Here is a 27,161-nt window from a genome sequence, read left to right as displayed (position 1 = left end):
GGCCGCGTCTGGACGCACACACTCCTCACCCTGGCATCAATATCTTCCCTTGCGCCCTGTCTCCCTGTGCCCTATCTACCCTGGCTCCCTGCGTCCCTGCTGCCCTGGATGCCCTCCCACCCTGACTGCCCGTCCCTCGCTGGATGTCCCTTACGTTGACCTCCCCTCCCTTCCCTCCCTCCCTCCCCTCCCCTTGTTCCCCTCCCAATTCTCGATTCCTCGATTCCTCGATTCCCTCGCCGTCCCAACTCTGTTCTCGACTTTCGACTCTCGGCCATCCTCCCTCCCCTGCATCCCCTGCGCCTGTCATCTCTCGTCGTCTGCCCTGCGTCCCTTGGCCCTTGCATGCCCTTGCCTTCCTCCTCGTCCTCGTACTCGGTCGGACCACTGGCACTGGCACCTCTCCCACACAACCTTACCATATACTCCAACACCTGGGCCCTCTGACCCATCATCATCCCCCTCAATATCCTTCGATCCTTCACGCGTCGACTGTCCACCCACCGTCTCGACCCCCGACTTGACCGCTGTCATCGCCACCTTTCTCTCTCTCCTCGCCATTACCCATTGTCCCATCGATCATCGGCACTAGGCAGACCGTGACCCAGCAACTGTCGGACGGTCCAAAATCCCCCTCATCGGCCCCTCCTTGCCCCCTTGCCCTAGCGACTCACTCCAAGCCCCCTTTCGTTATTCCGCCCCTTTGTTCCCCTATTCAACTGAAAACCATCCGCACGCTAGACGGCCGCACTGCTAGGAGCTGGAAGCTGGAAGCGCTAACCACTACGCGTCCATTGCGTCCACTGCGTCGAGTGCAGCAAAGACGATGGCGGCTGCCGTTGCTAGCGCCATGCATCCCTCGACGAGCGCAGTCAACATGGCGGGTCCCAGCAGGTTGAGCGGACTCAGCGGTCACTCGCGCACCAGTTCATGTAAGTGTACCCTCTTTAGCTTGCGGCCCTGCACTAGTTATTGTCTTGGGCACAGGTAGCAGGCAAGGCACATCGACCGTGCGTTCTACTCTATTTGGAGCCCGTTGGCAACGCGCCCAATGGCCTGATCCGAACGGCACACAACGCATGGTGCATGCAGTAGACTGGGTTGGGTAGACGGGCGCCAGATTGCTAGGCGAGCCCGACCGGCCGACCGAATAGGACAGACACATGCTGCCAGACGTGCCAGAACACTGCGCGAGTCCACTTTAGTCTCGGCTCACTCCTTGCCATCCATCCACCCGCTTCCAGGCTCTGCCGTCCCTGCCTAACCCCCTTGCATCCTGCACCTCTGCCGCCTTCCGGGCCTTCCCTCCTGCCTTCCCCTGCCTTCCTCCAACCCTCATCCCCTTCCTCCCACTCTTGTCCGTCCTGCATCCTGCACTCTGCGTCCCATTCAAGTGCTTGCTTGCAATTCCCCCTCTTCACTCTTCTTCACCACTGCTCTTCTCCTTGTTTCGCACACGTCTTCTTGAGTATCTTCTCTTGCTTACACGCTTTCTAGACGACGACTGCCAGCCCATTCCCTGGACAGACACGGCCGCTGCTGGCAGGACCCTCTCCCCGACCTGGCGCCAGGGCTCATCCTACACCCACCACCCATCGCACACCTTGACATCGCTCGTCAGCGATCAGTCACGATCAGCGTCGATTCTCTCATTCACGATGGGCGCCGGTCAATCAAGAAGTCGAGTGTCAATGGACGCCCTGCCGGTCGCCGACGACTCTGACTCTGAGAGTCATCACACCATCTCCCCTTCCTCCTCGACCGCCTCGCTCCCTGACATGGCGTTCGACAATGCCAAAGCTCCTCCGACGATTGGCATCCCCCCTTCCACCATTCCTTCAGCCGCCGCATCCGCCTCCCCAGCCACCACCGCCGCCAGCACAAACAATTCCAACTCCAACGCCTCCGCATCCACCTCAAAATTGTCCCACCACGCGTTTCAGTCAGGCCGACCAGTAGGGCTCGGCCTGTCATCCGTCAACCTGGACGGTGCTTCCCGCCGGTGGCCAGTAGCCCTTGACCTCGCCGACGAGGCCCTCTCATCAGACGACGAGGACGATGATGTCGAAATCGACCAGCATGAGATGGACTCGTACATGGCATCGCACCGTGCGCCGGTCGATGCGGCCCTGCGATCGATGCCTGGTGTCGTCGGTTTGGGCGATGGCTGGGCGAACGTGCCTCAGAGCAAGCCAAAGAAAAGGTGGTTCAGGAAAGAGAAACAGCCCGCTGCGCCACCCGAGGATGACCCGCTCTCGCTATGGTCAATGAACGACGCCTCGCAGGCACCGACCTCTCCAGAGAAGGAAGTCAGCAATGCGAAGTGGTGGAAGTCGAAGAAGAATCTCTTCAACGCTTCCCAGCGCGTCGTGTCGCTCCCGCCGTCCGCCCAGTCCAACAGCGCTTCATCACCATCCGAGGCTGGCCCCAGCACGAATGCCGCCAAGTCACCCCCTGTCGCGATTAAGACTCGCGGAGGTCGGTTATTAGGTCGCTCGCGCCTCAACTTTGGCTCCATGGTCGACTTGGCCCGCGCAAAGGACAAGGACGCGCGAGTCTCCCTCACGCCCAACATGCCGTCGTCCGCCGACGTTTCCACCTTCAAGGAGGCTGCCGCAAAGACCACCAAAGCCAAGCGCCACAGCGTTCCTGGTGTCGTCAGTCAAGGCCGTCCAGACAAGAACGCTGCCGGCACCCGCGCCGCGCACCCGCTGGAGCTGTCACATGGAGCCAATCCCGCTCCCGCTGCCCGCTCGCAGCCGGTCATCATCTCGGCAGCTTCCTCGCAACCTTCCTTCTCACCATCACCAGTTCCGAGTCACCCTATGCTTCGCCAGGCGTTCGCCCGATCCGAGTCGCACCTTGCTGGCAACCCTGGCGTCCCACCACGCCCCGCCCCGCTGATCATCAATAGCGGTGCGTTCGCCCCGACAACTTCTTCGATGCCCCTTTGGCGACCGCCAATCATGTCGCCTACCCCTCTGCTTGGCGTGCAGGAGGAGGACGAGGAGGAGCACGAGCAGCCGGTGCCCGAGTCGACAGAGCGACCGCCGCTCAAGCGCAGCGCAACCTTCGGCGACGACGAGGATCTCCCGTCCGACAAGAAGGACAAGCAGCAGGCTTCCGCCGCCCCTCTTCTCCCGACTGTCACTGCGTCGCCCCGCGAGCCGTCGTGTGCAATTTCGATCCACAGCTCAAACAACGGCGGTACGAGCATCAACGGTAACGCGTCCGCCAAGGGTGAGATGCCCGCCGCTGCTACGAATCCCAGCCCGAACGTCAAGGTGGGCCTCATCGGTCGCATGAAGAACGCGTTCAACAAGGGCCGCCGTTCGCGTGTCGCCCCGGACTCTCCCCAGAACTTCCAGTCCGAGCGCGTGACGCCGTCCGCCGCCGTCCTGGCGGAGGAGCCAAAGAGTGCCAGCACTGGACGTGGCCTGCGCCCGCGCAGCAGCATCTTCGTGCGTCGGAACCAGAACGCGGCTTCCTCGAACATCGACTTCTCAGTGCCCCGTGAGGATGACAACGACGAGTCCAAAAAGGACTCTTTCCGCGTCTCCCGCCATGTTGTTGAGAGCATGATCAACCTGTCTACCCCGAGCCGCAATTCTGATCTCTCGCCCCCGACGCCTACGACGCCGACCCCTGGTCGTTACGAGGACTTTAATGGACAGTCCTCGACCGGCTCGCGCAACTCACGGTACAAGCGCAACTCGTGGGTTGGGTCGTTCCCTAGGCGTCACGGCGATGACGACGAAGTCGACATGCGTGACACCAGCTTTGACTCGCGCCGGAGCAAGGTCAGCCTCCGCCGGCTCAAGTCGCAGAGCAAGTCGCGTCCCGGCCTCGGCACCGTGTTCCCGCGTCCGCCGACCGAGGTGCAGCAGCCGCCACCCCTGCACTGGGCGATCCCCTCTTCGTCATACTCGACGCCGATGCTGCACAAGTTTGGTGGCTCGACGCTCAGCCTTGCGCTCGACATCAGCGCCGACATGGGCGATGGTCTCGACGACATTGCCGAGCGCCCGAACCGTGCCGTCTCGCCTACCCCGTCGGAATCTCGCGAGCGCCACCTCGCCTCGACGATCGCCGCCCTGACGAACAACAAGCCGAGGGTCACGAGCACGCTGGCGCAGAAGGACCAGCCCCGTCTCCTGCAGCGTCGTGCATCGAAGCGCGCTGCTGAGGAGCGTACTGGCGCTACGCCTGTTTCTGTCCCGATCAACATCAACTATGCCGCTTCTTCGGACTCGCTCAGCCTGGGGCCCAACATTGTTGACTTCCCGCTCCCTCCGTCCAACTCGTCTGGCGACATTTCGTCGTCGCCCGACCCGGACCAGGTCGAGCAGCTGTACACTCCCCACGACCCATCCCACTACCCGACTGTGCCCGCCGAGTACTACACGAGCGCGGACATTGCGGACTGCGATGCGTCGGACAGCAGCAGCAGCGGCTCGGGTCCCTCGCGCCCGCGTCGCCGTCTGCGCAAGCAGCCGTCCTGGTCGACGTGCAAGACGTCTGCCGGTGGCTGCAACTCGTTCACGCCGATTGCGACGCCAACGTCGTCCAACTCGGGCGAGAACGTCCCCGCCTCGGCCATCAGCAAGCACGCCTACGCCGACTCACTCGATGACCAGTCATTCCACTCATTCCCGCCCGACGAGCGCATGAGCGCCTTCTCGTCGCCGCGCTCGACGAGCATTGTAATCTAGTGTCACTTTTCAGGCGGACATACATCATTGCCCCTATCTTTCGGCACACTTCCCTATCTTCATATTCATATTTTGGTCTTACCTTACACAAGTCACGAACATGGCCGGACTTGTCTCTATACTTTGTATCGCGGTCACTCGCTCTAACCCAGGAATATAGTACTGCATGTAAGATTACTCTCCTTGTTGCGCCGAAACGTGTCGCACCGTTGCTCTTACCCTGGCCGAGATCTCACTCCACAACCCTGCCCGGAGTTCTGTCTCTCACCAACCCTGCCCGAAGTTCGAATCCGGCAACCTTTGTGTGCAGTAGTTTTCCTGGGAAGAAGACGAAACCTGGCCCCGCAGCAGCGCAGTCTGAGATCGCGATCCGATCTGTATCTGAGCCGCTCGGCGTTGCAGCCCTGGTCATCCTGAGAAGGACGCCACACGCCCAGATATGGGAGTAAGCCACCAAAACTACCTGCAGGAATGGCAGATTTGGGGGGAAGTGAGGTGACTAACGGCCGGGTCAGTCCGTGGAATGTGAGTACCGTCGAGGTCACAGTGTACGCGTCGAGACGCGAAAAAACGACGCCTGTGTGTAGGTGGGGGAAGATCGAAGAGGGGTGTAGGGGAGGTGGGGACGGTGTTCTAAAACAAGCATAACCTCGTTGCATGAGTAAGACCTTTCGGCCGGCATGGCGGCGCCTCACGAGCAGGGAGGGTAGGGAAGCCATTAAACAGTCGGCAGGTGCTTGGTGCTGCGCTTCAAGGATTTATTGTGCTGCAAGCGGCAAGCGATGAACAGAACAATGAGCTTTGCTAGTTGTGCGATCGCGATCGAGTGGAAAATCGTGAGCTTGCCGTTTCGGCAGTCGGTACGTTGGCGCGATACATGGCGCTCATAGTCTTCACATTCTTGTCCTAGGAGCGTCTCGAGGTGGACAATCGGCGATCAAACAACCAAAGTCTAATAGCGGGCACAGCTGATAATGGGTTATTCAATGGAGTCCGCGGACCGAAAGTACAGGCACTGGGCCGATATCAACGCCAGCTAACCGTCCATGGCCTTTAGCCCTTCATGCAATCCTGCACTTAGGTCCAGTGATCAAGTCCATAATGAAGAGGGGACCGTGCGCTGGGGTACGATACTAGTGATGCCATTGGTACCAGTGAACTAGTGAACGCCGCAGGATCCCAGGATTCCGACCCAGTATTCAGTTTTACGGCGTCCAACAGCCCTAACGATGCTTCTATGGGCGTCTGTGCTGGTGTAATTTTGGACTGCTGCGACTATCTCGTAAACCTGCATTCCTTGGATCAGGACCAACGAGTAATGAAGGGCCCAGCAGATGTCGACGTTTGTGTCTGTGCTCTCAGGAGTTGAGGAATTAGGGGGGTCTGACTTATGTTATCGGCCGTTCGATCGAGGCCGAAAGTCACCCAAAGGACGAAGTGAGGACGAACGTGGTCTGCAATCGGGCCACAATCGGCGCGCTAAGGACGGTATCAGCGTAGTGGCCGTGGATAGGCCCAGCACGGTATGAGCACTCCGCGCAGCCACAGTGCGCAGAGTCGAAATGTGGCTGCTTGATAGCTTTTTCGATGACGTGAACATGAGCGGACTAAGTGTCATTGGGGCGGCGTTCGGTCATGCGGGCGAGTGACTGCGTAGCCATGTGGGCCGGCGGTGTCGGACCGTGCAAACTGCCCGTAGTTTATCGATGTCTGTTGCCCGTCATTGGAGACTTATATCGATGTACGGCGAGCGAACGCTTTGCCCACTCTCGTGTCGTCGAGGTCCTAATACAGATTCTGGAGGGAGGCTTGGGCGTAGATGGTTTCTTGGCGCAGAGCCGGAATGGGGGTACGCTCGTGTGGGAGAGTATGTTTGCTGCGTTAGTCTCACGATTTGGAATTCCGCAACCAGATCGAGGTCATCATTACGCATCGATAGAGTCTGCTGAGGTGATGGGGACGAGTGACGATGAAGAAGACTGTCACGATCACAAGGAAGACTTGTAGACGGACTGATTCCAGCAGTCTGTCACTTCTACGGTGGCAAATCCCCAACCTCCACTCTCCACTGGCCTGGGCCCGGCTTGCCACCCAGAGCACGCTAGCAATTGCGTCAGTTCCCCACTCCCACCATACCCGACCGTCGTATCTCGTATCTCCGCCCATACGTCCGTCCCTCTCTCATCACCGAGCTCACCGAGCTGATTCCAACTTCGACACTCGTCTGCCCTCCGCCATCTTTTCTACAATCGTTCCTGCTCCGGGGCCACGGATCGCAAACCTTACTTGGCCAGACCCCATCAGCAACGACTACGGCCCCACCTCCACCTCGAGTCACATCGTTACGCGAGCCAGCGAACAACACAGCCTAGCGCTTCTTCCTCCCATCACTTACCCCTTCCTCCCTTGAATACATCACTACGCTTCGACCTGCGCATCGCCCACTGCTTTCACAAGCACTCGCCTCACACGACTAGACTCGCTGGATCATCAGAGCGAAGGACGCAAGCTCAGGCGACTCACCCGCCATGAGCGAACAGGATAGGGAGGTCGTCGTCGAGACGGTTACGGTGGAGACGGCACCGCCCGAGCTGCAGCCGCAGCCGCAGTCGCAGCTGCTCGGCGGCGTGACGCAACCGCCGCCGCCGTCGACAGCGACTGATGCACCAGCCATCGGACCGTCGAGGGGGCTGGAGTCAGCCGCAACCCCCTTGCCCCAGCAACCGCCCTCGTCAGATCTCGATCAACAAACGCCAACAACAGATCTTCCGCAACATCCTGCAGCAACAAACATTCCTGTTGCTTCCAGCGAATCGACGTCCACATTATCAACAGAGACCCAGTCGACCATCCCGGCCTCCGCATCCTCGGCGTCGGCGATCGCTTCTGCAGCCGCCCCGATGACCGACTCTTCTCAATCTTTACCCATTTCGCAGCTCCAACGGCTGTCCATCAGTGAGACAACCGCTGAGGGCTTGGTCGAGTCGCCCGCCGATATGAGTCCACTGGCCGCCGCGCGACCACCGTTCGAGCGCACCGAGACGGGAAGCACCACCGAGTCTAGGAAGCATACCGCGCTGCCTCCAGTGCAGACTGAAGGCCTTCTGTCGCCGATCTCCGCGGGACCGTCGCTGCTCTCCTCGACGTACTCCCTTAGAAAGGGAACGGGTGACTCAGGGCGCAATCTCCGCGGTGCGCGCCACTGGAGTCGCGACGATGTACCCCCACACAGCCCCGAGGAAGGACTGGGCAAGGAGTCGATGGTGATCCAGTGTGACGATGATGAGAGCGACGAGGACGTCTGTCATGGAACCGTGAGTAAACACGATTTGTTGCGGAAGAGACGCTGACGCGCCTTATCTATTCCTGTAATCTTGCACCGCCAACATTCCGACTCCACATATCGCATCGCCACCGACGAACCTGATCATGCACTGGCGCCGTGACAATGCTACGCTAACCTGTTCGGTGCCGGAACGCACTCGTGGCCCCTTGATCGCGGCTCTGCCAATCGCGCACCACGCATGCTATTGTTTACTCACCCCGATGCCCGACCTTGTCTCGCCGCCGAGAACAGATGCGCATGGGCACATCCGCTCTTGTCTCCGCCCTCACGGCCTTGCCATGGGAGAGCGACGAAGAGACGTCTGCAGACGAAGACCACATGTCTCGCACCCAGGTCATAAACCCGCAACGGCCGCGGCGTAAGTTTACTTCTGCATTAAGTGCTGATCCGCAGCAACTCGCATTCACTCGAGCCTGCATACGATACGGCCGATGGAGATGACTCCTGAAGCAGACGAAGCCCACGGCGGCCACGACAGCCATGACGGCCACGATGAGCACCGCCAAGATCATGAACACCACCTGTTCCACCACCACTCCCGTTCGCGCTCGCGGGCTAGCAGCTCTGGTGCGAGTTCTGACAGTTCGATGCAGTCCGGATCGAGAACCAAATCCAGGTCCAGATCGCGATCGACGTCGCCGCACAAGAGGCATCACCTTTTCCACCGCAGCCTCGACTTCCCCTTCAAGGAGAACACCATTGCGCGCCGCGCGCAGGCTCCGGGTCCCCTGGAGCTGTCGTACCAGCTGTCCCCGGAGCGACCGGGCCACAAGCCGCTCCCGCTCAGTGGTGCCACTACGCCCGCGGAGGAAGAGTCTCCAAAGACGCGCATGGACCACGAAGTTGACCTCGGCGAGCGCATCCGCAAGGGCAAGCTCGCGCAGCGTCTGCAAGAAGTGTTTGGACTGGAGGAGGAGGAAGAGGTCGTCGAAGAGCTGGCATGCTGGCTGCTCAGGAACAGCTTGCTGAAGGGCTACATGTTCCTGACAGCTCAGCGCATTTGCTTCTTTGCGCATCTGCCAGAGCAAGACGTGAGTTACGGCGCTCGGTGGTAACTGACAGACAGCGCAAGCCTATTAAGAGTGGCCCGTTGTGGAAGAAGTCGAAGAAGACGAAACTCAGCACAAAGTTCTGGTTCGTCCTCCGCAACGACGTCTTGAGCTGGTACGAGAGCGCGACCGACCCGTACTTCCCCAAGGGCAACGTGTCACTGCATTACGCTAGCAGCGTCGACATGATCAGCGGTGCCAAGTTCAAGCTGCGCACTGCCGAGCGAAACTACACGTTCACAGCGGACACGGAGGCGAACGCGAAGGAGTGGGTCCGAGTACTTCGCAAGGTCATCCTCAAGACGCAGCATCATGGCGAGAGCGTGAAACTCATCATCCCCCTTGACGCCGTTGTCGAGATTGAGCGCAGCCCGACGCTCGAGTTCGCGGAGACTGTCGAGGTCAAGGTCGTCGACCCCGAGGACGCTATGAGCGTCGACTCGTACTTCTTTGCCGGCTTCAGCGACAACGACTACGCCTTTGACGTTATTCAGGCGCTCCTGAGTGCACGCCCTCGCAAGGAGTTAGACCCACCCCAGGTCCCGTCCACCGCCGAGCTGCAGCAGCAAGCGCAGCAGCTCGCGGACGAACAAGGCACGCGCCCCGGATCAGCGGCTTCGTATGCGAGCGCTAGCGTGTCCAAGGTCGGGAGTCTTCTGCGTCCCTTGATCAGCAGCCAGCACACGTCTGACTCTCGTGTGCCCATCGCTGCACCTCCGCCGCCATCGCTGCCCGAGGTCGGTGACACGAGCGGATTCACGAGCGACTATGAGTCAGAAGCTGATTCTGCCAATCGCAGTCATGGCGGTTACCCTCCGAAGCCTGTAGGACGCCCTCCGCCTCGCATGCTCGAGCAGCAGAGCGGCTCTTGGGGCACGCCAGGCTGGATTCGGAAGCCTGCTGCGAAGCTTTTCGGCTCGTCGCCTTCTTCAAGTGACATCCAGCCGCGACGCCGACCCTCGCGCCGCGTCAAGAAGCGCAAGCAGCCGTCAGTCACCGAGGTTGTCGAGCCCACCATCCCGCTGACGACGGACGAGGAGATGAGCGAGACTGAGTCTCCGCGTCGCTCACGCCATCGCCGCATGCACAGTGGCGGGTCGAGTATCATCCAGCGCCTGACCGGCGGCTCTGTCTCTGACTGGAGCATTGACTCGGAGACGGACGAGGCGAGCCGCAAGTTCCACGCCATCTTCTCGATGCCTGACACTGAGGTGCTCATAGACGACTTTACAGGTTACCTGTACCGCGTGGTACCGGTGCATGGGCGGTTCTACATCTCGCAGAACTTCTTCTGCTTCATCTCCACACGCGCCGTCATGAAGACCAAGATGGTCGTCCCCATCAAGGATCTGTATGGCCTAAAGGGACAGAAAGCGTTCCGTTTCGGGCACCACGCGCTTATCCTTATCGTGAAAGGGTACGAGGAGATCTTCCTCGAATTCTCGTCGAAGCGCACCCGCGACGAGTGCTCTCGCTTGCTCGATCAGCGCATGGAGCAGGTCACGCTCGCCGAGGCTGCCGAGAGTGACAGCATCTCAGATCCCGCCAAGCGTGGCTCAACTTTGACTGAGTCACCCAAATTTATCGAGGAGCACCTGGCTAGCGGGAAGGACGAGAAGGTGCCATCGCCCATGTTTGGCAGCTCGACAAGCAGTACCTTCCTCGACTTCAAGCCCAAGCCAATGAAGATCACCTGCCTCACTATCGGGTCGCGCGGCGATGTTCAGCCGTACATTGCGCTGTGCAAGGGCCTTATGGCCGAGGGACACGAGTGCACAATCGCGACTCACGGAGAGTACAAGGACTGGGTTGAGGGTCACAAGATCGGCTTCAAGAGCGTCGGCGGAGACCCGGCCGAGCTGATGCAGCTCTGCGTCGACAACGGCCTGTTCACCGTCGCCTTCCTGAAGGAGGGTCTTGCGAAGATGCGTACTTGGTTGGATGACCTGCTCGTCTCGAGCTGGAAGGCCTGCCAGGGCGCAGACCTGCTGATCGAATCGCCGAGCGCCATGGCTGGTATCCACATCGCGGAAGCACTGCAGATCCCTTACTACCGCGCGTTCACCATGACCTGGACGCGCACTCGTGCCTACCCGCAGGCCTTTGCCGTGCCGGAGTACAAGCGTGGTGGAGCGTACAACTACATGACGTACGTCATGTTCGACCAGGTGTTCTGGCACGCGATCAGTCGCCAGGTGAACAGGTGGCGGAAAAAGTGGCTGCATCTTGAATCGACCAATCTGACAACGATGGAGCAGGACAAGGTGCCCTTCCTCTACAACTTCTCGCCTACGATCGTGCCCCCTCCTCTTGACTGGAGCGAGTGGATCCACGTGTGCGGATACTGGTTCCTTGACGATGCTAGCAGCAAGGACAAGGTCTGGGAGCCCCCCAAGGGCATCACCGACTTCATCGACGGCGCACACGCCAAGGGGAAGAAGGTCGTGTACATTGGCTTCGGAAGCATCGTCGTGTCGGACCCGAAGGAGATGACCAAGTGCGTTGTCGACGCCATCGTCGAGAGCGGCGTGCACGCCATCCTGTCCAAGGGATGGAGTGACCGCGGCTCGCGGAACTCGGGCGACAAGTCCAAGATTGGCGACGCGGACGGCGCAGACGGCATCAAGTACCCCGACTGCATCTACGCGATTGACAGCATCGACCACTCTTGGCTGTTCCCCCGCATCGATGCAGCTGTGCACCATGGTGGAGCTGGCACGACCGGTGCGTCGCTTCGCGCTGGCCTGCCCACGATTATCAAGCCATTCTTCGGTGACCAATTCTTCTGGGCTGAGCGCGTCGAGTCGCTTGGTGTTGGTGACGGCATCAAGAAGCTCACGACGGACGCTCTGTCCAAGGCGATGAAGTCGGCGACGACGAATGAGCGTCAGATCGCCAAGGCCCGTGCCATCGGTGCCGCCATTCGTAGCGAGGACGGAATCGGCAAGGCGATCCAGTCGCTCTACCGCGATCTCGACTACGCTCGCAGCATCATCAAGCCCCTTCCCCACCATCGCCAACCTCTCCCCCTTCGACCCCGCACTGGCAGTACTAGCGACACTGCTACGGAGGAGAGCTGGAGCGTTGTCTCCGAGCAGAGCGCGCTGCACTCGCCGGGCCGCGACGGAGCTGCCGGCGCCGCTCCCGTGTCGGCGACCGGAACGCCCCGCCCTGACCAGGTCGAGACGCTGAGCGAGCCGCGCGTCCGTGGCGGGCCCCTGGAGAGTCTCCAAAAGAGCCTCGCACACATCTCTCCGCGCCACAGGACCCCAACCAGCGCGTCGGCCACATCGTCGAGCGAAGCCTCGTCGCACCACCATCATCACCGCCTCAGCGGGTTCGTCGATCACCTCCTGCACCACCACCATCATCACGAGAAGGAGGACAAGGCAGAGAAAGAGTAGAAATCTGCCCCGCCACCCTTCCGCAAGGAGGTCTTACCGACGGAGGACTAGGGATCCGGGTCGCCGACGTGCTTGTCGCCCGTCGCGGTGGCTGCGAGGCGAGTGTGGTCGCCGCGGGTGCGCAGAGGTCTCAGCCTCAAGCTGCACGCTAGGTCTGAGAGTCAGAGTTCGCAACCTCGATCCTCGGCACCGTCGAGCCCTTCGCCTCTCGGTCTCTCGCCGCCAGTGACACCGACTACGCTGTACCCCTCCTCATACCCGGCTATGCCTCTGACCTTCCTCGCTTCTCCACCTTCTCCGTCACTTGCAATCTCAGAAGTTCCCAGCCATACCCACACCCCGCTCCAGTGACACCACCTCTTCCAATCCCCTACTAAGCGACACCGCCGCCCAGCGAGGAAGCAATCCTAGACGGTTAATGTGAATAGACCACCCAGTATCGCAGAAGTTGACAGTTGTATCGATAGTTGCACAGATAAGAAGAAAGGGTTAATGAAACGTTGAGGGTATCGTATGCATTTTTTAGTTTCTAGCTGTGGTCTGCGGCGCGTCTACTCGTCAGAGGCGGCCTCGCGGGCCTCCCGCTTCTCCTTGGAGAGCTGCTTCATGCGGCGCATGTAGCTGGATGTTAGCTCTGGCTCAGTCCACAAGGAGCGACGCAGGGGACGGATGTCATACCTGCGGAATGACGATATAGCTTCCACTTTCCCCGGAATGACTCCACAAAGGGAAGACAAGGGAGGAAGGGATGTGAAGCGCTCCAAAGAAGTCTACTCACTCGTCGTACTGGCACTTGTCGTACGCGTGACGCTCGTCGTCGCACTTCCAGGTCAGGTAGTTCTCCTTGTGACGGCAAATGTTGAGGGGGATGAGGAGACTGGGGTCAGCTTGATTCATCGGGGATGGGAGGGCTGAGAACTGAGACATAGCCGCGACGGAGTGATGTAGGTGGTGCTACCGAACGACGCAACGATAACCGACGCGAAAGCGAGAGGTCGATGCGGGCGACGGCATTTCGAACGGCATGAAAACATGAAACGACAACAGCAGAGACGGATCGCTCAAAGAGGCAGCAAGGCGTTGAGGACGGAGTGTACCGAGGGAGTCGCTGAGGGAGTGCAGAGCTGAACCTGGGACTTGGAATCGAGCCTTCCCAGCCAAGGACGCAAGTCCGTCCTGCAACGCCGTCCTCGCGGCTCCCTTCCTTCACACGTCCTCTCCTTATATCCAGGCTATCCTCCTGACGCTGTATCCGACGTTGCCATCCATGTTTGTGCCGCCGGCATCGAGTCCGAATACTCCGTCACATGTCGAAATGCCGTTCCGTTCGTCGCTCCGTCGTCGTCGCTTGTCGGTCGCTCGGCGAAATACTCACGCAGAGCACTGGTCCCTCCATCCGATGGGGAGGCGGGCCTGAGCCATCTCAGTCTCGGAGGCGGTAGTGGCGGAGGTCATGGTGCGTGGGTGTGTCTAGGAGTGTTCCAGTTGTTCATTGCATCTCTCGTTACTGCATGGTGCAGGCGGCCGCTCGCTGCTGCTCCGGACTGGACGGAAGCATTTCTCCCACCACCATAGAGCATCCAGGGTGATTCAGTGGTGGTGGAGGTGCAGGCAGGCAAGGGTAGCGTGGTCGGAAAATCGGCGAATGGCTGCGTGGCAATTACACGGTGCCCGCTACGGTGAGCGTTAGCTACGACCTGCCTGGGTAAGCGGAACCAAACAAGTCAAACCGCGCCGCCCGCGCAATGTTCAGGCTACGACGGACGCGACTGTCCTTTCTCGCCTTATCGACTTCTTGCCACCGACCCACCCCACGAACATGATCCGACGATGACCGACTCCAACTTCTCCCTCGCGCCTCTCCCGACGTCGACACCGCAGACATCTGTCTACCCGTGCGAGTCTGGCACCCAGCACGCCCGCAACAACTTCGTGCCCCGCACCTTCACGCGAGTTCCCAGCGGCGTCGAGCGTGGCGCGTCACTCCTTCATATCCTCAAGAAGTATTGGGGTTACAGCAAGTTCCGCCATCCCCAACAGGAAGTTTGCGATATGAGCCTCAAGGGATGTGACGTCCTCGTCGTCGCGCCGACGGGCATTGGCAAGTCCATCTGCTTCCAGCTCCCGGCCCTCACGATCGAGTACGGCATTACAATTGTGGTGTCGCCACTTAAGGCGCTCATGGCAGAGCAGGTCATGAGTCTGCGGGAGAAGGGAATTCCAGTCGCCGCGCTTAATGAGAATACGTCGAGAGCCGAGCACGTGTTCGTGAGTATCGCAGATACACTGTTCGAAACCCCCCTTGCTGCCCACCAGATCGCTTTCAGCTGACGACCAGATCAAGCACGAACTGAAGCTCGCCCATCCTCGGCTAAGACTTCTATACGCAACCCCGGAATCCCTCTGTCGAAAGGACTACCAAGCATGCTTCAACACCGCGCATCAGCAGAAGCAGATTGCGCGCATCGTCATCGACGAGGCCCACGTCCTCTATGAATGGGGCAACACGTTCCGCCCTGTGCGTGAACACCGCGATCCTGGCTGACAAGCAGACGTACAAGTCCGTGGAGGCTTTTGTACGACAGTTCCCCGACATCCCCAAAACTGTGGGTAGTTCTCGGCGAGCTCAGACAACTGCAGACGCTGACCTCAGGCCGTGACTGCATCTGCCACCGCCGAGATCCGCAGTGAGATCGCCCGATCCCTACGCATGAAGCGTGATGGCGGTAATCTCGCGCAGTTCGTATTGCCAGTCAATAGAAAGAATCTATTCTATGAGGTGAGTGATTTGGCTGTCGTAGCGCTAATCAATTCCAGGTGAAGTATGTCGGCGGTTCGAGCCAAGCGCGGATACAGAGCGAGGTGGCGAACCAAATTGTTTCGTTCGTGCATCAATTCGAGCCGGAAGCGGAAGAGGTGCATCGGAAGAACGGTATCGACGTACGGTCCATTTCCGGCATAGTCTACTGCCGCACGACACACTCAGTAAGGTCCACAGGCGCGCGCCGTTTCACATGCAGGGCTAATTTGCAGTGCGACGTTGTCGCCGAGAAGCTGAATGACAGCGGTATCACAGCGTCACCTTTCTACGCGCGAATGCCGGAGGCGCAGAAGTCACGGGCGCTGGTTGACTGGAAGGACGGCAAGATTTCCTGTATTGTCGCGACCATAGCGTTCGGTATGGGCATCGACCATCCGCACGTCCGATATGTCGTCCATGCGGACATGCCGAAGTCCTTCGAGGGCTACTACCAGGAGACGGGCCGCTGCGGGCGCGATGGGCACAGATCCCGTTGTGTGTTGTTCTACTGTACGTCGGAGCGCTGATGACCACTGACCTCAGCCCGAGAAGACGCCGCACGGGCAATGTCTCAAGCAAACAGCACTGGCATGGAGCGCGCGAACCGGCAAATGCTGAACTCGTTGAAAACCGTGAGCTTAATCATTGTAGAAAGCGGGCTGACACATCAGTTGCAGCAGTTTGCCGAGGATACCTCGACGTGCCGCCATATCGGCGTGTGTCGCTACTTCGGAGAGATTATCGAGACGGACCCGGATACTGTCAAGGCGTATTGCGACGGAATGTGCGACGTATGCGCGAACCGCGCGGGCGTGTACTTGGCGGCCCAACATCTCACGGAAGACTGTGCGCCTCTCTCGCCCATAGAACCGCTCGAGCCGCTCGAACACAGCTCGCCGCCGAGAACGACCAGGCAAGATAACCCTGACTGCACGCTCGCCGCTCTGCATGATGAGCCGCAGACTGGGCTCCAGTGGACAGGCGTCTTCTCCACTTTTGGCACGACGGGTAGCGGCATCGGTAGTACAGGTGTCAGCAGTAAGGTGGACGACGATTTAGCTCCTCTCTTCGACAACCCCGATTCCGATGGAGACAGTGAAGACCAACGCGCACACCAAACACCTCTCTTTGATGTGCCCGGCTCACTGCCCGCAAGTGAGCAGTCCGAACCACCTCCCATTGTTGACCTCACCGGTTCGTCGTCCCCGCACGGACAGGTGGGCACGAGAGGGGGAGCACCCCCGTCAACTATTGCGTCCGCCGGCAAGGGGACACTGCCGCCACCCCGAACTGCTCCTCGACGCGCTGCACCCTCAATTCTTCAAGCGCTCGACGTCAACGGAACTCGGCCCCCTCAGCCCCGTGCCGAGTCGTCGCGACAATGGTCGACGATTGATGAGATTGCTGACCAGGGCATCTCAGGCGCTGTCGTTATCAGTGCTCCTCGTTCTCCGGGCCATGCCAAGCGCAAGCAGAGAGAGAGAGAGAAGACGTTCAAGGATGTGGCACCATTATCGGGTGACGATGCGGCGTTCTCCTTCTACAACTCCGCACCACCACGGAAGAAGAGCCGCGTCGAGCGCCTCAAGTTCAAGACTCCGGGCCCAGCGCTGAGCGCCGCGGTCCCTCAGAGCTCCCCGCTCACGCGAATCTCGACCGGCGACCACAACATGCTTCATGGCACGCCTCCACCCGCCGCCTCGCCTGCGCGCCCAGTAACGGACCGGAGGTCCGGCCTTGCCCGACTCCTCACCGCCCTGACGGTGTCACTCGAGAAGGGTGATCTTGCTGACGAGATCTTGGCGTTCTGGAAAAGGAACGAGGTGGGGGAACAGAGGTGAGCGAGTTTTCGTTGCAGCAACGCTAATGACAGAATCCGCCTGCTGAAGAAAGTCGCGCGTGAAGTCGAGGCCAAGATTGCTCTCGAGACTCGTCACTCGGGCAATTATGGTAAGATCACGATATGCCGGCCTGAGCTAACAAGCAGCACAAGTTATCGCAGATATAGCCGATTCCCTAAAGATCGCGCGTAACGAGCGCGGCGTACGACTGGTCACAAGTGGCAAGATCACGAGCCTGACAGATAAGCGTGCCGTCCACTTCAAGGTCGTCGAAGACTGCGTACATTCACTGTAAATATAATAAGCTCTCTGTCGTATTACGTGGTAGTCGCACCACATCATGTACTGTATTCATACAACAAACTACCATGCAAGCCACCATCTATGAACACGCCGCTTAATCCTCGAGCTGTCCGAGAGCTGCCCGCTCAGCCTCGCTTTTGCTCTGTACACGTGCCTTCTCCGCTTCATCGCCCTTCTGCAGGAGCATGGCGACGGCACCAGCGGTGACTCGTCGGTGGTGCACGATGGCAGCAGACTGGAGCTTCTTGATCGTGCCGCTGACAGCCACAACTCGGGGAAGCACGCGCCGTCCGCCAATCTCCGTGATGAGAGTAAGCGCGGCCCAGATCATGCGGTAGTGCGGCCGCGCGATGCGGATGATCGTGAGTGTCGTGATCGGGGAGTGGTACACGACTGATGTCAGTTTGCGTCAACGTAAGGACTCACCTCTGAAAGAGCTGGCTACACGGCCCCACCCCTCGTCTCCGAACACCTGCTGAACAACCTGTCTGACAGCCTTGTAGAGTCCTGCTCCCTCATCCGGCAACGTCGGTGGGGAGAGGTGCGCGAACGGCAGCTCCGGGATACGGGCGAGGGCCTCATCGTCGTCGTCGTTGGCGTCAAAGCCAGAGTCGAGCTCGATCGGCTCAGCCAGCGGTTCCGGGAAGGGCGAAATGGACCCTGCGTCCAAGAACTCGGCCAGGAGGTAGCGGTTCTTGAACCTGACCATTGCGCTGGGAGGTGTTGTTGTTGCAGCGCGCTGAGACCGACGTCACGAAATCTTGCCTCAAGGACTTGAAGTCAACATTTCTAGAGCCACGTGGGGGTAGTGAATGAGATCTCGGTGCTCCGGGCCGGAACCAAATTCTTCGAACTCGATGACATTGTGAGTCGCGATGCCCGTCCGGAGAGTCGCGATAAAGATTCGAGTCGCTGTTGCAACAACAACAAACACCCAAATCCACCCAAAAATGTCGACCGAGCAGGACTTCACCAAGCGCAAGCTCTGGGGGTGAGCTAAGCGTTTACGAAGTTGAAGCTAACGTGCAGCGGCCGTTTCACGGGCTCCACCGACCCTCTGTGAGTGATCGGCGATGATGGGAGATGATACGGGCGCTGACGGCAGGATGCACGAGTACAACCAGTCGCTCAAGTACGACAAGCGCATGTACGCTGCCGATGTCAAGGGCTCGATTGCGTTCTCCAAGGCTCTGCTCAAGGCCGGCATCCTGAACGAGGCTGAGCAGAAGGAGATCACCCGCGGCCTCAAGGAGGTCGAGAAGGAGTGGGCCGAGGACAAGTTTGCGATCCAGGCCGACGACGAGGACATTCACACTGCCAACGAGCGCCGCCTCTCCGAGATTGTCGGCAAGGACATTGGCGGCAAGCTCCACACCGGCCGCTCGCGCAACGACCAGGTCGCGACCGACATGCGCATCTGGCTCATGGACGAGACGGCCAAGGTCGACAAGTACCTCTCTGACCTGCTTACGGTCATGGTCTCGCGCGCCGAGAAGGAGACGGACGCGATCCTGCCCGGCTACACGCACCTGCAGCGTGCTCAGCCCGTGCGCTGGTCGCACGTCCTGCTCTCGCACGCGCAGAGCTTCATCAACGACCTCCAGCGCCTCCGCGAGATGGTCCCGCGCATCTCGGTCCTGCCCCTTGGCTCGGCCGCGCTCGCCGGCAACCCGTACCAGCTCGACCGCGAGCTGCTGCGCCAGGAGCTCGGCTTCCAGTCCATCGGCGAGAACTCGATGCACGCCGTTGCGGACCGCGACTTTGTCGTCGAGTGGCTGCAGTGGGCGTCGCTCATGATGATCCACATGTCGCGTCTCGCCGAGGACCTCATCATCTACTCGTCTGCCGAGTTTGGCTTCGTCACGCTGTCCGACGCCTACTCGACCGGCTCGTCGATCATGCCCCAGAAGAAGAACCCGGACTCGTGCGAGCTGCTCCGTGGCAAGTCGGGCCGCGTCTTTGGCCAGATGGCCGGCTTCATGATGTCCCTCAAGGGCATCCCGTCGACGTACAACAAGGACCTGCAGGAGGACAAGGAGCCCCTCTTCGACGCCGTCGACACGGTCTCGGCCTCGCTCCAGATCGCCGAGGGCGTCATTGCCACCCTCACCGTCAACAAGGACAACATGGCCAAGGCCCTCTCCATGGACCTCCTCGCGACCGACGTCGCCGACTACCTCGTCCGCAAGGGCGTGCCGTTCCGTGAGACGCACCACATCTCGGGCCGCTCCGTCGCCCTCGCCGAGGCCACGCAGCGCCAGATCTCTGACCTCACCATGGACGAGTGGAAGCAGCTCTCGCCCCTCTTCACCGAGGACATCAAGGACGTCTTCAACTTTGAGAACTCGGTCGAGAAGCGCAACGCCATCGGCGGCCCTGCCCGTGAGATGATCCAGCGCCAGGTCGACATTGCCCGCGAGCGCATCGCCCGCAAGTAATTGCACCTTTCTCCCCTTTACCAACAACTCTTGTTTCTCTAGATTAGCATATTCTTAAGCAGTCAAAATGTGCATCATGCATTGGCGTTGAGGCCCCAGATGGTTGAACAGGACGCGGAAGGCTGACCAAGAACAATGGCTACATTATGCATACAGAGCACGGGCAATAGTGTGTAATATACAACAAGCAGCACCTCCAACGCGGTCCAACTCCAAGCTTCATCGACGGAACAGCCTCTTCCTGGCACGGAGACCGGTCGTGCTCCTCTGGCTCGGCGGCGCGCCGGCGGGCGCACCGAGCAAACCGCGTTCCTGGAGACGCTGCTTCGCGAGCTGGAAGTGGTACGGCTGCAGTGGTCCCTCGGGATGAGCCGAGTGCGGCTGCATCTCGCGCGCGGTCTCAACGACATCGGCGACAAAGATCTTGACCATACCCGCCACCACGGCCGTCAGGTTGTTCGGGATGTGCTGGTCGTACAGGTCCTTGTTGAGCTGGGCATCAGCTTTGGTCCAAAGCAGCTGCGTGAAGGACGGAATGGCCGATTACCAACACCGGCAGCGGAACACGTACCTTCTTCACGACCGCCTTTGGGATAACTGCAGACCGGAACGCATCGAAGCGCTTGCCCTGCTCCTCGTCGAGCATGCCGCGGAGCAGCCTGATGTCAGCTTCGATTCAAACGAACTCCCCCTAGCTTGGACGCGCGTCTTGCGACTTACAGGGTTTCGTCTCTTCGCCTCTTCGCCTCGCGCTTCACATCGGCTCCCGTCGCCGCCTGAGGCTGCTGCTCGCCCTCGTCCTCGTCATCATCCTCGTCGCCGTCGCCGCGTTGCCGCTCGCCCTCGGCCGCGACCAGGTCATCGGCAGAGACATCAATCTCCTCCTCCTCATCCTTGTCCTTCTTGGCGCGCTTGCGCTTCTTCGCGGGCGAGTTGACCGACGCACTCGGCAGGGCGAGGTTGGCCATGCTGTGGTTGAGGTAATGTGTGCAGTTGAGTTGTGCTGTTCGTATTCGTCACAACATCCACAAGGGTACGAAATACATCCGCTAATCAGTTGATGATACAAAGTGTCTATATCCTAAATAACCTAAAATTCTAATATGAAACGCTTATCCTCCCGCGCTTCCACTCTTACTCCTGCCCGTCGTTGTCGTCCATGACGATGAGCGCCTCGACGTCCGACAGGATGCGAAGGAAGTCCCCTAGACCGTCAGCTATGCCAAAAGACAAGTGTACCCACAGAGATGACCTTGGGCGCGCGCGTTGCCCTCTAGCGTCCTGGGATCCGTGCTGTTCTGAGGCTGTTGAAGCGCATCGAGCAGGGTGCTCGCCACGAAACGAATCTTGGCAACGAGCGAGATGCTGTTCACCGCAATGACCTCGATGCGAATCTTTGACAGAATCACCAGCAGGTCGCTTGCGATCTGGTGCTTCTCCTCGTCCAGGAATCGCGTCCGTGGCGGTGGTCGACGGCGAACTGGAGCACCTGGCGGCTGGTTGCCCTCTAGACTGCTGAACTCCTTGTCCTGCAGGATGCCAAGCTCCTCACGGTACTGCAGTGCGATGTAGCGGACCATCTGCTGCGTAACATAGATGTTCGCCTGCTGGACAAGGAAGGTGTCCTTGACGATAGCGCGGTTGGCGGTCGGATCAAAGAGCAGCTGGCGGATATCCGCCGAGACCTGAGCGTCCCAATGCTCGTCGATTCTGCGGTCAGCTAACGATTGCCCAACGTCAGCTTACAATGCCATTGCCGACGCAGCCGTTCCGTTCATGTCAATTTTGAGTGCTGGCGGGCAGTCGTCCATCAAGGTCATGACTTGATGGAAGATTTCCTCGACCTCGTTAAGGCGGACCTGCAGAGCGACACCAGACGGAGGCTTGACCTTGTCGTGGCGCTTCTTGTCCAGCAGCTGGCCGAGAAGGCGGAACAGCTTGCTGATGTAATAGAACCCAGCGAGGACAGGCTCGTGTCCCTCGGGTGGCTGCAGGTAGCCTTCCTCGGTGACGAACTCGTCATCCAGTGGTGAGGGCAGCGTCACGTCGCTGCAGTCCACCTCGTGCCAGACAACAGGTTGGTTGTCCACAGCAGCGTCCGTCTTGTCGCCACCATACAGCAGCCAGAAGACCCTCTTCCTCATCTCACGCTCGATCGGGTTGAGATCCTTGTAACTGGCCTCCTCGTGCAAGCGCATCTTCATAGCCAGGAAGCAGTTCGATCCCCACAGTTGCGAGCACATCAAACTGTTGCCCGAATGATCGTCTGCAACGCAGTGGCTGGACGTCAGTGGTGATCAGACTGGCTGACGTACAAGTATAAGATGATGTTCCGGTTGATGGTAAGCTGGGAGAAGTCACGGTCGAGGTAACTCTTGACTGCCCTGCTGCAGTTGGCGAACAAGGTCTTGATCTCCTGCTTGGACAGAGCGACGAAACTCCTCGGCATCTGGACGAGCGTCACCTCGACGACAGCGAGCACGAGCGCAACCCATTCCTCCTGACCCGGCTGCTCCTCCCGCCTGTTATGCAGGTTGCGCATGAACGTCGGCTTGTGCAGTGCCGGTATGAGGCAGTACACATAGTCGAAGTACAGGTCGATGATGTGATGGAGGAGCGGACGGGGAATGATGGCCTCGAGCGGGTTCACGTTACTCGGCATCATGTAGTTCGAGTTGTAGTTGGGCGACGTCTGGGGACCAGACAAACGGCGGTGGGCGTCCATCGCTGCAGGGTCCTCGGCGGGACCTCCACTGCTCATGAAGCTGAGTGATAACCGGGGTCGGTCCGACGTTGATGCGTGCGGATCGGCGCCACTTTGGTGCGCAGCCACTGTGCGGGCGAGAGCAGGTCCCCAGTCTTCGACAGCATCCCGGCCACGAGGTATCGGCTGGCCGCCTCCTTGCACGGAAAGGGCGCTGCGGTGCAGGGCGTTCTGATTGGCAAGGGTGCCAGGACCAGGGCCGCCGAGGACGTCGTCGCGTAACTCGACCGGAAACTTGGAAACAGGCCGTCCGCTCATGTCCATGCTCTCGTTAAGAGCAGCCTGGCTCAGCGCCTGCATGCGCTTCAGATACCTGGGGAGTCAGTGGGATCCATGAGAGCCACAAACATGTTTGGAGGACCACGTTTCTTTGGCTTGTACTTGAATGTACCTGGCGGGTTAGCCGGAGCGGCGAAATAGGGAATGACGATAATGATAGAAGGGAGGAAGACTCACAGGCCATGCCGAGCTGCTTGCAGTGTGTGCACACATCGATGGTTGGTGAATCTGCTGGTGCGCTTCCAGGCGGTGGCCTGTCGCACTTGACTCTGTGATGTTAGCGGACGCCAATGGATTGTTGAAACTCACTTTCTCGCCCTGCAAGCTTTATCCGTGATTAGTATCTATAACCGTACACCGTGTGCACCTACCGTCACATGATTCTGATGTTATCAGCTACAAGCGCACGAAATAACTCGCTCAGCAGGGAGTACATACGTGTTTGTCTGGTCTTTTTGGGTTTCTTGTCCTTGTCCTTTGACGAGTCGTCTTTCCGCTTCTTCGAACCGGAGGTGGCGGCTTGTTGTTTACCGCCCTCGCCGCCGCCTGAATTTTGGTTATCGGGAGTGGAATTCGGATCGGCCGAGGCGAGCGTGGGGAGTGAGGGGTCGACAAGGGGGTCGGTGGCTCCTTCAGAGGTCACCATGACGGTGAGCCAGGGCTGTGGAGTGTAGCTTGAGCAGCGTCTCGCTCGACGATGAGAGACACAAGCAGAATGGTGAGTGCTGAATCGGGTAGTGGTTCAAGTTGGTTGAGGCAGCGAGACACCGATTGGATTGCGGGGCTACGGGCTCGCTAAACACCACCAGGGACGGAATCAAAGCTCGGCTGGGTGGATGGATTGGGTGTCGGGGTCGAGTATATACGGTTACGCGCGGTGCGGCTGCACGGTCGAGTGATACCGGGCCACCTATCCTATTCTGTCTGCCCTTGCCTGGCCCTGATTCCCCTGAGCGGCATGCCCACGCTCCGTGCACTCCGTGCCCCTCCTCGGATCAATTATCACTGGCTGAACCACGTAGACGCCGACTTTCATGCCGCACCCTCCCTCCGCTCCTCCTCGGAAAAACGATCAATCCTCGATACGCACCCACACACACACGCTGCCCCGTACGCACTACGTTATCCCTATCATGAGGGTATCCATGTGTCAGGTATCTAAAGGATGCACGACTCATGCTCGTCCCGTCTATGGAAATGATGCTATTTAGTTCAATGGCGGTGGATGTCAAGTGAAATGTATGTTACAAAATGCCTACATCGTACTTCGTACTCGAGACATCGTCTCTCTACATGAACGTTCCCGAGCGGTTCCCACTCTTGGGTGCTGTCGCATCGGGCGCGGGCCGACGGAACGCCGACGTATCAATGCCTGCACCAGCGTCAGCTCGACTGCCTGTCAAGTCGTATCAAGAAACTCACCCGTCTTCTTTTTGGAATCACCCTTAGTGTCGTGCTTCGCCTTCTTTGCCTTGCGTTGGTTGGTTGCGGCCTTTGCAGGCTCATCCAGCAGATTAGCCTCGTTCTCATAGCTGAACGTGGGGATGTCACCCGCTTTGACCTTCTGCTTCTTCGCCGGCTTCTTCTTCTCAGACTTAGCATCACCAGACCCCGGTGCACCGTCCGTGACGGGCGACGGTGACGCCTTCTTGGGCTTCTTCGCCTTCTTCTTCTTGACAGAAACGATGCCGTCGTCGTCAACGGTGGCCTTGGGGGCCGCAGAGGTCGCAACCTCCACCTCGGCTGTAGTCTCGGCTGGCTGAGCGGACTTCTTGGTGGTGGTGGCTGTGGGTATCTGATCGGATGTGGCATTTTTCCGATTAGCCGCCGGTACAAACGGTACCGTCTCTGGCGCGGGGAGGGACGATCCAGGGGCCTCCACCTCCACCTTTGGTGCCGCCACCGCAGGCGCAAGTGCGGAGAAGATGCTTGACTGCACAGCGTTGAAGCCAGGCGAGGCCTTGCGCGAGGAACGGCCACCTCCTGGAGTAGATAACGTGCTCCCGAACAGCGAGGACGACGCTTTCTGGGAGTTCTTTGACGGGCTTGCGGTCTTCTTTGTCAAGGTCGAACCGAACAAGGCGGACGAAGACGGCGCACCGGCACCGGTTCCAATACCCGCCCACACATCGATAACCGGTCCAGCCGCTTTCGTGGACTTCTTCGTAGCAGTGACCACGGATTGCGCTCTCGAGGTCGTGCCAGAAAGCGGAGTCAGGCTCTTCGATGGGCTTTTCGAGGGGCTCCGCGCACGGAAAGCTGCAGCGGCATTCTTGATGACCTCCGCGATCTCGTCCGCACGTGCATACGCTTCTGCCGACTGATGCACCAAAGTACGGGCTAAGACGGAAGCGTTGTTGGGACGAAGGTGCGAGAGCTGAATGAGCACCTGGTTAGAAAGGACGTAGCTACCAGTCAGTACTCTTCAGCATGATTTTACTCACTGGGGGCTCTCATCGAGTCGACGAGCAAGAGTGTCACGCCACTGGTGAAGCGCCTTGAATACCCAGCCAACCTCCTCCTTCATGACGTCTTTCTTGCCGAGCTTCTTGGAAAGGTTTGCCCATCCGTTCATACCCTGACCCTTCACGGGGTCATACCCGTCTCGTTGGTACAGCTTCAGTGCGGTTTCCGAAGAAAGGTCCAAGACCTTGCGCATGGCCCGTTGGGGGTTGGGCTTCGGAGTCTGTCCTTCGACGGAGGGGGAAGGCGTACGCGAAGCGCGGGCAATCAGCGCATTGCGGAGATTGTCGTAGATGAATAGCAAGAAGTGCGTGTCGGAACGAGCGTACTTCATCATCTCATCTGGAATTGGTCGGATGCGCCAGTCCGCCATCTGGTAGCGCTTGTCAGGTTCAAAGTCACAATAGAGCTGAAGCAAGCTAGCGAGCGAAAACTTGGGGAACTCTAGGACCTTGGTCGCATGATATGTGTCGAACAGGTTGACAATGTAGATGTCAAAGTCCTCCTGCAGCCAAACGATGTCGGAGTCGGCACCGTGGAAGACCTTGACGACGGACGGGTCCGCAAAAACATGCCCAAGCTTGTGCTCGCGAAGTTCAGCCCGGAGAGCCAGGGTGTCGATGATCCAATCGCCCTCACGGGTGCTGATCTGCATCAGACAGGTGAAGCCATAGTACGATCGTTGATTGTGATGCTCCAGGTCCACGGCAATCTCCTTAGCCTTCTTCAGGGTCTCAGTGAGAGCGGCGAGTTGCTCAGGGGTGTCGATGAACTCGAAAGGCGTATCCTCAAACGACTTCGGCCTGATAGGCGTCGACGACGTGAACATGGACGTCGGGTATGGAAGGTGACGCGTTTCGTAGTAGTACGGGTGTTGCTCGAACTTGGCAATCTTCTCACGACGAGCAGCGACCTTCTTCGGGTCGTCGTCCATTTCGCCCATAGGCCACGAGTCATCCTCGCTGATCGTGTGGCCGAGAGGCACCATCGCGTGCTCCTTGACAGGAAGCGTAGGCGACCATCGAGCATCGGGGGAGTTGTCAACGCCGTCCTGAAACAACAGCTGAGGTTTGGCGATACCCGGAGCATTGAAAAGATGCGTTGGTAGTCTGGCCTGAGACGTCTGCGAGAAGGGACCAGGTAGCTTCTGCCCAGCCTTGGCGGCAAGAGACGGCTTGATATCAATGGCAGCCTTCTGCTTCTTTCCGTTGACCTCGTCCAGGTTCGAGTCCTTCAGTGTCAGCAATGTCCTACAACCGCTACCTACAGCGTCCTCCAAGAGTGCATCGATGAACTCGATGACCGTTGCCTGGAAGCTGTCCACGACGTCATCCTCGTCCGTAACCTTTCTTCTCGGCTTGACTTTTCCTCCGGCAGCCTTGGTCTTCTCCTGCGATCCCTCAACAGCCAGCTGCAACAGCCTATCGGTAAGGTCGAGCACACGTTGACCGGTGGCGTCCAGCCCCTTGGCAAACTTCCTATCGAGCGTACGATGGAAAGCTAGATCAGACTTATCCGGGAACCCAGCTGCAGCCGATGTGCTGGCCTCTAGCGCCTTGGTCATATTGTCAACAAACCCGGCAAAGTCAGTGGAGGGGTTCGGCACCGGACCCGGGGCCGATGGAGACCCCTCCGACTGCGCACGGGAGGACGGCTTGCTGGACGGTTTGCTCGAAGAAGCCGCCTTCTTTCCCTTGCTCTTCGATCCGTTGCCAGATGCCATTGTCGCAGAAAAGATTGCACGGGTGGACAGGACGAGAAT

At 59.3% G+C, this 27,161-nt stretch overlaps 8 protein-coding genes across 8 annotated transcripts; 4 read left to right on the top strand and 4 right to left on the bottom strand.

Annotated features, from left to right (window-relative positions):
- Positions 1-1,658: 1,658 nt before the first annotated feature.
- A1Q1_07065 (uncharacterized protein) lies at positions 1,659-4,712 on the top strand (the record flags this gene model as incomplete). Its single annotated transcript, XM_014327314.1, has 1 exon — positions 1,659-4,712. The coding sequence occupies one exon, from the start codon at positions 1,659-1,661 to the stop codon at positions 4,710-4,712; it is 3,054 nt and encodes a 1,017-aa protein (XP_014182789.1).
- Positions 4,713-7,240: 2,528 nt separating this feature from the next.
- Positions 7,241-12,888, top strand: A1Q1_07064 (Sterol 3-beta-glucosyltransferase; the record flags this gene model as incomplete). The annotated part of the gene is made up of 5 exons (XM_014327313.1): positions 7,241-8,026; positions 8,652-9,089; positions 9,131-12,310; positions 12,373-12,628; positions 12,677-12,888. 5 exons carry the CDS (start codon positions 7,241-7,243, stop codon positions 12,886-12,888), a joined length of 4,872 nt encoding a protein of 1,623 aa, XP_014182788.1.
- Positions 12,889-14,341: 1,453 nt separating this feature from the next.
- Positions 14,342-17,152, top strand: A1Q1_07063 (ATP dependent DNA helicase; the record flags this gene model as incomplete). Its single annotated transcript, XM_014327312.1, has 7 exons — positions 14,342-14,779; positions 14,856-15,029; positions 15,073-15,117; positions 15,165-15,290; positions 15,545-15,806; positions 15,855-15,943; positions 15,989-17,152. The coding sequence occupies 7 exons, from the start codon at positions 14,342-14,344 to the stop codon at positions 17,150-17,152; spliced, it is 2,298 nt and encodes a 765-aa protein (XP_014182787.1).
- A 397-nt stretch (positions 17,153-17,549) lies between these two features.
- Positions 17,550-18,164, bottom strand: A1Q1_07062 (uncharacterized protein; the record flags this gene model as incomplete). Its single annotated transcript, XM_014327311.1, has 2 exons — positions 17,550-17,848; positions 17,903-18,164. 2 exons carry the CDS (start codon positions 18,162-18,164, stop codon positions 17,550-17,552), a joined length of 561 nt encoding a protein of 186 aa, XP_014182786.1.
- Positions 18,165-18,405: 241 nt separating this feature from the next.
- A1Q1_07061 (argininosuccinate lyase) lies at positions 18,406-19,893 on the top strand (the record flags this gene model as incomplete). Its single annotated transcript, XM_014327310.1, has 3 exons — positions 18,406-18,446; positions 18,485-18,514; positions 18,561-19,893. 3 exons carry the CDS (start codon positions 18,406-18,408, stop codon positions 19,891-19,893), a joined length of 1,404 nt encoding a protein of 467 aa, XP_014182785.1.
- A 219-nt stretch (positions 19,894-20,112) lies between these two features.
- On the bottom strand, positions 20,113-20,861 carry A1Q1_07060 (uncharacterized protein; the record flags this gene model as incomplete). Its single annotated transcript, XM_014327309.1, has 3 exons — positions 20,113-20,412; positions 20,465-20,552; positions 20,614-20,861. The coding sequence occupies 3 exons, from the start codon at positions 20,859-20,861 to the stop codon at positions 20,113-20,115; spliced, it is 636 nt and encodes a 211-aa protein (XP_014182784.1).
- Positions 20,862-21,027: 166 nt separating this feature from the next.
- Positions 21,028-23,582, bottom strand: A1Q1_07059 (uncharacterized protein; the record flags this gene model as incomplete). The annotated part of the gene is made up of 8 exons (XM_014327308.1): positions 21,028-21,098; positions 21,137-21,603; positions 21,655-22,140; positions 22,209-22,970; positions 23,114-23,198; positions 23,246-23,254; positions 23,308-23,319; positions 23,375-23,582. The coding sequence occupies 8 exons, from the start codon at positions 23,580-23,582 to the stop codon at positions 21,028-21,030; spliced, it is 2,100 nt and encodes a 699-aa protein (XP_014182783.1).
- Positions 23,583-24,225: 643 nt separating this feature from the next.
- A1Q1_07058 (uncharacterized protein) lies at positions 24,226-27,122 on the bottom strand (the record flags this gene model as incomplete). The annotated part of the gene is made up of 3 exons (XM_014327307.1): positions 24,226-24,308; positions 24,359-25,325; positions 25,452-27,122. The coding sequence occupies 3 exons, from the start codon at positions 27,120-27,122 to the stop codon at positions 24,226-24,228; spliced, it is 2,721 nt and encodes a 906-aa protein (XP_014182782.1).
- Between the last annotated feature and the right edge of the window lie 39 nt (positions 27,123-27,161).

Source organism: Trichosporon asahii (assembly GCF_000293215.1).
Source record: "Trichosporon asahii var. asahii CBS 2479 unplaced genomic scaffold scaffold00009, whole genome shotgun sequence".
In the NCBI taxonomy this organism is placed as follows: domain Eukaryota; kingdom Fungi; phylum Basidiomycota; class Tremellomycetes; order Trichosporonales; family Trichosporonaceae; genus Trichosporon; species Trichosporon asahii.
Note: the sequence above shows the minus strand (reverse complement) of the source record. Positions and strands in the feature narration are given on the sequence as shown.